This window comes from Drosophila bipectinata, chromosome 2R, assembly GCF_030179905.1.
Source record: "Drosophila bipectinata strain 14024-0381.07 chromosome 2R, DbipHiC1v2, whole genome shotgun sequence".
Taxonomy (NCBI): domain Eukaryota; kingdom Metazoa; phylum Arthropoda; class Insecta; order Diptera; family Drosophilidae; genus Drosophila; species Drosophila bipectinata.
Window position 1 is genome coordinate 20,317,559 of NC_091737.1, and position 10,739 is coordinate 20,328,297.

Below are 10,739 nucleotides of genomic sequence, written 5' to 3' on the forward strand. Positions count from 1 at the left end.
ATAGCACGGATGCCCCAATCCCTTGCCTCAAGACGTTTAAAATTGAAATTTAAATTCGATACATAAACCAAGAAAATGGCCGAAAGAAAAAAAAAAAAAAGGGACTACGAAAGCATCCTTTTGACCGTACAGCTTAACATATCGCTACGTTTTTTGTGCAATTTGAAATACAAATTTTACACCAGCCTCCGCCCTCTGGAATCAAATGAGCCAAGGCCAATAAGTCTGTCAGTTTTTTTCTTTTTTTCCATTCAGCCCTCTAGCCCTTTTAACAGTCTGTCTGGGCTTCACAGGATTTGTGGGAAATACCCACATATACGTATCCCATACACCCACCTCCTATACACCCACACACTGTATTTATTAAATATTGAATGTTTTCCTTTTGCTAGATGACTATGCCTCTGGCTTTCTGATTCAGAATAAGAAAGAAAAAAAGGAAAAGTTTCCTTTTTTCCTAGGGCCAGCCACTTTTATCCTTTGTGCCTGCAGTAACAAATGGGGAAAAGCCCCCAAAAAGCGACAAAAAGGGGGAAAGTTTAGAACTTTTCGGGGAGTTTCTGTATTTGACTCGAGGCTAATATCTGAATATGCAAAGTCGGATGGAGATATACCCATCAATATGCTATTTATATTGAGAGAAAGCAATAATCTGTTCAGGTTTTTTTTTAACATATTGTTTAGTTAGATACTGTTTTTATTTTAAGTTAACTTTGATGCAATTAAAAAATATTGTTAAGTTTGTAAAAAAAAGTTTGTTTGTTGGCTTAGAGCGGTTTAAATGTTTATTAAAATGTAGAGAAAAAGTTTGTTTTTAATGGTATATTTTCAAGCTAACTTTAGGCAAGAAATTTTAATAAATTCAAGCCCACCTCAGGCTATAATATTCTAGTTTCTTGACTTTATAGAGTAGAACTTTCATAATTAAAATTGTAATAAAATTCATACAGTTCATAAAAACCGTTAAATTAAACCCAAAATAATTAATTTCTACAAATGCATTTTTATTGGAATTTTTTCTAAGATTCAGAGTTCAGAGTATAGTTTAACGTCCATAGATCTCAACGGTGGAGTTGATGCCGCGGTTGACCTGACCCTTGAGGTTAATGGTGGCAAAACGGTAGCCCGGACCGCCAGAGTAAAGGCTGGGACTAGCACCGGAGTTGTTCTTGAAGTTGTCGTACACATAGATAGCCGAAATGTTGTAGAATCCAGGACCCTGATGATAAGTCAATTAATAAAAGATACTTTGGGGGAAAAGTACCATTCAACTTACGTAATTGACGTTCAAATTCCAGTAGTTGTTCTTGATGGGATTACGGACCTCGACTTGGCGGGAAAGAATGTAATCGCCGCTCTTCACTTTGCCCCAGCTGGCACTGTAGGCATGGCCGCCAAGGATCACGGCCAGGACAACGGAGAGGATGAGTACAGCACGCATGTTAGATCGTTATGGTTCACGTATTGTGGTTCGTTTGGTATCAGCTGTGCCAGGTGGTTGGCTTTTATACCCATTTGGAGTGGCATGAGTAACACCCACAATGTTTACAAACGAGCTTCGGTTTTAATTAACTTTTTGTTACAGGGCAGCCGGGCGGGCTTATCGGTAGCGAGTCTGGCGAAAAAAAATACGCCGTAGTGCAAATCAGAGTATAAGAAACCCCCAGGGCAATCAGGCAGGGTCTGATAAGATTACCTGATTCACCTGCTCAGTTCCGTAAGTATACTTCCCTGGAAAAAGATTTTGGGGTCTTATCACCTGAGAAAAAAGCTCTTAAGAACGGAATTGCATATCGGAAAAAAATCTCAACACTGGATTTCGTTCTAAAGATAACGCATTTTAACTGGAAGTGTTTTGGTTTAAGATGTTATTTTGTATTCTTATTTAATCTAAGGGACTTTTTAATTAGAAATAGTAAAAAAAAAGAAAAGGCTTCAAACATTTTTATAAGTGGGTGGTAGAGTGAGTCACTATAGGATCATAGCAATAATAAAATATTCAAAACTATTTAAGTTTGTAGCTTAATAAATTTAATTTTAAACGCGTGTCTTAAATGTTTAAAAAAAATGACAAATTTGTAGTGATGTTATTTCCATTTATCTTGTTTAATTAATGAATAGAATACTTGATCCTATCTTAAAGATATCCATAACAATGGCAACCGAAAACATTCAAATGTGGTTTATTGATTGTGTTTCCTTTTTGGCCAAACAAAATTAAATTCTCACAAAGAGAAGTATGAAGCTGCCACTCTGTTTTGTTAAGTAATTAAAATGTGATATTGCATATAGACAAAGGGATTAAAATAAGCTACTTGTATTAGGAAAGGCTGCGAAATATATACAATAAAAGCAAGAAATTATTAAACTCTCCATTTTCTGTATCATTAATGAAATAGTTTGGGTTATGGTTTCAATTTTAAAACAGATTATAACCAAATATATTCTTAAACTATTATTAATCTTGTTTGAAGCATAACTTTAATCCTGAGCTTGAACTTTCCAACTCCACAGTAATTAAGTCCAGAGTCCAGGCACTCCCGAGTCCAGCTTTGGCTATTCATGCTTGTGGCGATGATGAATCTCCTGCGGAATGCATGCCAGGCATTCCTCGGTAACTAACCCGGCCTTTAAGGACACAACGAGAGGCGTGTCAGTGCCGCCCCCATTTTATCCTTATCGCTCTCTGACAAAGAGATTGAACTGGTGCTCTGGTTTTTGGGCTGCATATTTATTGCAAATTACCAGGACCCCGAAGCCAGTGGCTTTGGTATAAAATCTCATTACTTGCAGCAGCCGTCGCAGCCCCACAATCCTGATAAGGGTGGACATATTTGTCACTCTTTATGAAAGGGATAATTCGCCACGCTCCAAGGATAGTTGTTCGAGAGGGGGTAACCCAACCCCACAATCCACAAAGCTGAAGCAATAGCAGACATGCCTCCGGGGAAAATGTCGTAGAATCGTCATCGCAGTCAACCATTATCCGATTGCATTGTACTCTGGGCTCTGTTCTGGCATTTTGTACTGCAACTTGTTAATCACATTTTATTGACACATCGGTCCCGGCACTCGGGGGAATCGATTTCCATTTTTAAATTGGCCAAATTAAGGGCTGATTTTGCCAGACCCCGGCTTTCAGCCGACTTGGACTGTTTCATGCGTGTTCGCTTGATAAGCAATTTGTGAGGAGTAAGGCCAAAAATTCAAGGACATTAAGAGAAAAATTTTAAAAATATATAATTATATAAAATAAAGACTATTCTATTATTAGCCTACAAGTTTAACAATTTTCTAATCATTTATATATAAAATAAAGAGCTGAGAAAATATATTAGAACATTAAGGAATGTAAGACTTTAAAGATATCTTTAAGGTTATTCCAAGCAAGAAACCCTCCAAAATTTTAAGCTTATCTATTTCTAAGAAATATAACCTTTCAAAAAATGAATACAATTTTCTTGCAGTGTTAAAACACACACACTCGCACACTCATGCACTCATGTATAAGCGTCAGATTCGACAATTGGCAAATTTAAAAGCAATAAACGTACTGAGAGCAAATTTCTGGGTTTATGCCTCGTTCTACGTTTTGCTGTTTTTTAACTGCTTGACAGGGATCGACAGAGTCGGTTGGGAGGAGGGAGAGCTGATTCCGACCCCCGGGGGGGAACCCAGAAAGACGCGTGCCGTCAGTATATTCTGGCACTGGCTGGTTCCACCCTCTGGGATATGTCTGGGATTCCATCGCAAGCTGCCACTGCCATTCAAATGGGAGTTCCCTTTCATTTGCGCTTTCAATGCCAATCGCTGGCACGACACACACCACCCTTCCTCCTCCCTCCTACCGCCTTAGATGTGGATGTGCTCCCCCCCTGTGGCAATAAGTACCCTCCTGCCCTCTCCATGAGTCACAGAGTTCAAGCTGCGCTCTGGTAAAATGTCAAGAGCGGAATGTGCACTTTTGACAGTTTCAGTTCATTCGCCAGCCAGTAGCACCCCTCCCCACCCCCTCTCCTTAACAATTTAACCCTAAACATCCTACCCCCGGAATATCCGGCACACATGGCAACCCTGACACGTACCCCTAATAAAACTTTCTCGACGGAGCCCAAGAACAAAGTCAAATATTAGAAGGAAAAAAAAAATGAAAAATGCCTGGCTGGTTTATTTTATTTTCATGTTTTTAATGTTCACTTTATGCCGTAGAAACCACCCCCAACCCCAGGCCCAAGCCCAACCCCCTTTTTTTTGGCCAAAAATCGAGTTTAGTTGCTAGGCTAAACAATGGAAAAGTGGAAATAATAATCCACACAATGCACTATGGGGTTTTTGACCACTTTATGTGGCATTTAATCATTTTTTGAAAGTTCTCTGATTTAAAAAAAATTAATGGGAATGTATTAAGAAAACATCAAACTATTATGCCTCATACTCAAAATATTAATTATTAGCACCATATGCTAGCATAACAGCTGCAAAGTCAGCTGTTGCATCCGAAAGCACGTGCGCTAAGTTTGCAATTTTCACATAGTGATTTGTAAAATTAGATTATTTGTTTAAAACTCCATTTAAAAAGAAAAATAGTAATGGACACTGATTTCACAGGCTTGTACTACATGTTAAATGTATTAACTGTTTAAATTGTGCGTGTCTATACTAAAATTTTGTCATTTTATAAATGCACCTTTAGCTGAATTTTGGGAAACAAATTTCAACTTTGGGAAGAGTTTTGAAATAGAAGGAATTAAAAGTTTTCAATGCGTCCAAGTGTATGTTGTAGCGTTGTCAATACTGAGCAAAGGCTGTTAGTCTTATTGTGCACTTTTCTCCACTATTGGTGCAATTTGAATTTTTCTTAGATAACCTCACTTTCTCCAAAAGCCGACTTGGTCGCTGCTTGGAACAGCGAAAGGGGCCGGGCTGAGCATCAAATGGCTGTACAATGTTTTTTTTTAACGCCATGCAAATAACAATGTGGATAATGCCGTTTAAAAAAAAAAGCCACCAGTTTTTAATGGAAGTAATGGAAAATACGGTGCTTTCAGTCGGCTGAGTCCGAAGCGTCTGAGTCCTGAAACAAGCTGTATAAATCAGACAGGCGTCACCATTCAAGAAAACACTACCGATTACATTCCATCTGATGGATACATCAGATCCAATTATTTCGTCCTTAATTTATCGAGATGCATAAAAAACTAAAGAGTCTTTTACTTCCAATTGAGGTAATTGAGATGCTTTCGTACGAATACGAAAATAATGTTTGTCTCGAAGATGACGAATTTAACGATTCCAGCTTGTTTTTTTAGATAATATTGATATATTATAGAAAATGAAAAAAAAGAATAATAAGATTAGTACTACTGTATGAAGGAATTTTTCTTTTTCAACTTTTATATGCATTTGTATGGAAGAACACTGAAATCCGGTATTTTAAACTGACAGTTTTCAGGGAAAGCGTTGTCCGATTTGGTTCAAAATTGCTATATCGTATTAAAATAGCAACAAATATCAGCGCCTTAAATTTCATTAATTTACCTTTACTTTTACCAAATCGTTCCTATGGGAGCTATAGGATATAGTTTCCTGATCCGAACGATTTTCATACTATATGTGCCTAGGATCAAATAATAACGATTGGTAAAGTTTCATGTCGATATCTCCAAAACTGACCGAGTTATTAATTAATGCCACAAAAACAGCTCAAAAACCCCATAGTGCAATGGAGCTGCTCCCCCGCCACTGCTTCTATTATTTTGAATTGAAGGCTTACCCCATATTCGAGTGTTTTTCATTTTGAATTTGATATAACTTTAAGTGGCTTTATTTGTTTCAATTCACTATGCCCTAAAATGTTGCATTGCAAACACTTAAGAAAATGTTTATTAAAAGTATGCCATTCTATTTTTTGGCTTTTTAATTGGTTTTTCTTTTTGTGACTTTAATTGCTTTTCCACGTATATATGTATGTAGTATTTGCCTGAAAAGGCCAACTGTCGGCTTGCCTGCAAATAATAAAATTGCATTTATTTGAATTTAATCAAATCGAATTAAGCGGCAAAAAAATGGAACACTAATGGAAAAAGTTTGGTCCTTGTTTTTCCTGTTTACATCACTTTTACATGTTGTTTGCATTATAAAGTTAATGAAATTATGTTTTATTTATAGAACTATGGGGGGTATGCTTCATTAAACTGTATTTGTTTTAAATTATTTTAGTAAAAACTGTTGTGGTAGCTATGGAATGTAAAGCACATTGAAGTTAAGGACTGGCATCTAATTAGATTCTGAAATGCTTGGTATTTTATTGGCAAAAATTTCAGAAATTGCAATGAAATGGTTGCAACTTTTCGTGGCGCCTTTGATAAGGTTAGGGAGTATGTGGAGCTCCTTAAATTCTTATGTACTTTATAAAGAGTATAATAGCTATATTATCTGTTTTATTTAATAATAAAATATTTATTTCATTTGTTTATTAATCTGTCTGTACAGTTTATAGATTTGTTTTTTCCGTTTAGCTGTTTTTCTAACCTTTTGGTTTTTTATTTCCACCATCTAACACCTTTAAACTTTTCAATTGTCCATTTAGTAAGTTAATTAAATAGTCTTGAAAGAGTATAAAAGCTTCTTGATCCTACTGACTCCTGCTTTATGCAAAATGGCTTCTGACCAGTACCTTGTGGCCCCTCAATGCTGAGTGTCCCCTTGCAATTGCTAATGAATTCTCTAAGCGATATCGCAGCAAAAAGAATTTAATGCGCCAGCAGCAACAAAGCAACAGCAAATATAATGGCACCCGGGCAAAGCGGAAGCGGACAAACAAAAGCAAAAAAGCTAAAAAAAAAAAAAAATGGAGAAGCCAGGGCGTCAAAGCTATTTTCCTTTTTTCTGTTGCTGTAGTTGTTGCTTTTGTGTTTTGGTTGCTATTGTTGCTGTTGGTGCTGTTGTTGTTAATTGCTGACTTAATGGCGCTTTAATTAAATCGCAACACTGCAGGCGGCCCAAGTTTCAGGACATAAGGTAGTCGGGGGCTAACAGCAGCGGTGGGGTGGGAGGATTAGGGGGATGGATGGAGGATTGGATGGAGGACTGGATGGTGGGATGGTCTGATGGCGGAATTCTTGCACATGGCGACTTCCTGTTAGTCAACAGCCAACCCTCCAGTTGACTTGATTTGTGACCCTTTGTTAGTTGTAAACCGGTCGAAAGTTGTAAACTGTTTTTGCCATTTTATTTTATCAATAAAAGCTGAAATATGTCTGTCGGTTTGGAGGTTTTAAGGCTGAGAATTTAATATTATAGAAACAAACTAAAAAATCTGTAAGACTTTAAAAATATAATGAAAAAAATGCAGCCAAATTAGAGGAATTTTAGAGAAGTTATGGACTTTTTAATATGATCCTCTAGTAACTTTGCTTAAGTGGCTTGTCCCAGAGAGCCAAAAAGTATGCAACAAAATTTGGTTTTTTTATTCAAATCCTGTGAGCTAAGCTTAAAAAGTGTTTATTTAAGAAAATATAATTTTTAATAGTATCTAACTTTTAATTTAAGTATTTAAGTTCTTCCTTAGTCTCTTTTAGCTCCTTTTAGCTTGTTTTCCATGATCCCTGATTGGCAGTACTGGCCATTACCACTCACCCACCAAATTATTTAACCAAATGGCCAAAAACTGCAGCTGCAGCTGTCTGGTTTTGTTTGGCGATAAGTTGCTGTTTTGGGCCAGTGTTTTTGGTTTTTCTGGCAGACACGACTCTAGATTCGATCTAAGGGCGCCAAACGCAGTGGTGTTTAATTGTTGGTTTTGCTGTCTATCAAGTTGAATTATTTTAGTGGTTTATTGCTCTAACAGAACCGAACCGAACCGACCAGACCAGACCAGAGCAGTCGGGTGTAAAAATTTAATTAATGCAACTCCCCAAGTAAACAAGAAACAAAACAGTAAACAGCAACCGGCTTGGTTAAATCGAATCACTCTGGTACTTGGCCCTTGTCGAAATTTATTAACTTTCCCCCCTCGACAATTGGCAAGTAGTTTGTGGCATTGTTTTCCGTATAATATTTACATTTAATCAAATGGAAAATCCACTACGATAACTGGAAGCTGTAATAACAATCCAGTAGCCAGTAGAAGCCCGTAAACATAATCGCAACAGTTTTTGGCGCTTTTCCGCCGGTTCATCGCGAATCTATTTATTTTGCGGTTTCGAGTACTGCGGTTCTCCATGAAATATACATATACTCTGTGTATATGTAAGTTTGTACATCATTTTAATTAAAAGCGGTAAAAAACACATCAGCCACTATGCCCAGATGCAGTGGGTGAACTGCATATAATATATACACACCAGATAAAAATGCAATATGTCCGCAATACCGCAATTTGTTTAACATTCCACGCAAACGCGAACTGCATAAACAATTAAAACCGATTGAGTTAAAACTTGTATTGGTTATACCACCAAAAAAAATAAAGAACCGATGGATTGTGCAAAACCACAGGATATAAAAATATATATCCTTTATATGCTTATATATGCTATTTTGTAATCTCAAATTTCGATCAATTGCCGCAGAAACCGTTTGATGTGTTTACTCATATTTAATTGGTTTAGTGGCGTTGCCGGTCGGAAATCGATATGGCTCAGAGTCATAGTGCCACAAATCATCATAATTTATAAATAATAAAGCCGTTTAAATGATTTAAAAAGCGTTTTGCATATTTCATGGCTGTTGTGCCCGGAATACAGGACCTCTGGCTGCCAATTAAATGCTAAATAGATTAAAATAGCAAAATGCAATGATAAACTCCATCAGAAATTCTGATTTATGCCTGCCTAACTAGGGGGACCTAGACACAAAAGCCCCAAACCCCTAATTAATTTCACGTTTTTCAATTAAAAATAGCACTAAGCTACAAAATGTTGTATTATTTTAAAGATAATTTAATATGAAAGATATTTCAACGTCATGGGATATGGTTTTCAGAATTTAATCTAAAATTATCACCTTTAAATATCATATAAATTATCTACCGTTTTACACAAAACCCTTCCCTGTCTTATCTCTGACACATCAGCCACAGTTTGCATCAAACAGACAATCATAATGCCTCAACTAATTGCTCATTAATTCCCAAACATGATTTCCAATTCAATCAGACTTGGCTAATTACAAAACTTAATCCAATGGAACGGACAACCACCTCACACACCACTTAACCACCCAGTTCCGGTCCCAGTCTCATTCCAAATCCCTTTGTCCCTCGTCCCACCTGTTGAGGTCCAAATACGCGTTGGAGACTTCCGCTTACAATTCCCTTGATTTCCTCTTTTTTCCCGGCCCTGCGATCCATGTTGTTTCACGGCAAACTCAAGCTCCGGATTTTTTCCATTTAGTTTGTTTTGTTTTCCGATTTGCTGATGTTTTTTTTCTTTGGTGTTTGTCGTTGTTGCGCTTCAGAAGCAAAAACCTATAACGCGGCTTTTTTCCCTTTCAACTTTCAGCTTTCCCTTCGGGGCCTGCCATTCAAAGTTTTGTCGTTATGAGGGAACGGCTGAAAAAGCGAATGTCCACTGACAGCTTCGAGGACGAAGGCAAAAACAGATTGGCAATACCGAGGGGTAATCTAACTTTCTGGAGGGTATATAAAATCTATATAAATTTTGGGTTTTATTCAAAAAAGTTTCTTTTCTTATAAACTTTATAATAGAAGCCTATAGCACATATATAATATTTCCATTAATAAAAATTTGTAGTCATAAAAAGGGTATTTCCGATTCTATATCCTCTTTGAATCCCTTCAGTTTTGTAATTAGAACTGCAGAAACGTATCCTTTGGAGAGAGGGCAGCCATGGGGTCAGCAAATTCGCATCGCTCAGTTTTTGACACGCACGGCAAATATGTTTGACTGAAGCCAAAGGACCTCGGACCTTATAGCCCAGGTCCTTTTCAAACATCATAAAGAGTGTCCGCAAAAAATACCTTATGTAAACAAGCTTTTTGGTCATTTTTGGAAAAAGGTTTTGAAAAATATTTAACCATACAGTTAGCTATTTAAAGTAAATTTTTAATTTAATTTAAAAGGTTCAAAAATTTTAATTTATTTTAAAAATCATTTTTGATCTTAATCTCTTTCTTAGATCTTTCTTAGATTTTTGAGTTAATTTAATACTTACTTCTCTTAAAAGCCATTATCCTTTATAAAATAATATCAAAAAACAATTAAATTATTTTGTTTATTATAATTATTTTTATTTTATAAAATACAGATATATATTTTACTGCAGCGCCCATATCCTTTGCTTGATTTTAAGCCGCTCCTGTTGTGTGCGAACGTGTCCTTGCATTGCTGATGGTCTGGCCAAAAAAAAGGGCAGGACTTTCGAAGCTCTGTAGCCCGAGGTGCATGCTTGTTTTTTTCGTCCTTTTTCTGAAATTCCCCCAACATCACCCCTTTCCCCTTTCCCCCCATCCACCAAGTGATTAATAAAGCACTGAGATTGCTCAGCTTGTAGTTATAGTTTATGATTCAAAAGGAACATTTAATTTATTTACTCTGTTTTTGGTTTGTTTTTCATTTTATTTGTGTCTTTGCCTCTTCACAAAAATTGAATTTCTGCTTTTTCAGTTGCCTGCTTCTGCTTCTTAGCTTTGTCTTAGTGCCACTGCCACGCCCACTTCCATCATTTTAATAGCATTTCGATAGGCAGAAGGGGGAGAGGTGGGAAGGTGGGGGTGT

General features: G+C 36.8%; 1 protein-coding gene across 1 annotated transcript; it reads right to left on the minus strand.

The window, feature by feature from the left end:
- Positions 1–983: 983 nt before the first annotated feature.
- On the minus strand, positions 984–1,488 carry LOC108119233 (probable salivary secreted peptide). Its single transcript, XM_017232322.3, has 2 exons — positions 1,277–1,488; positions 984–1,219 (listed from the first exon to the last, which is right to left on the minus strand). Exons 1-2 carry the CDS (start codon positions 1,439–1,441, stop codon positions 1,046–1,048), a joined length of 339 nt encoding a protein of 112 aa, XP_017087811.1. The 5' UTR covers positions 1,442–1,488; the 3' UTR covers positions 984–1,045.
- Positions 1,489–10,739: the final 9,251 nt, after the last annotated feature.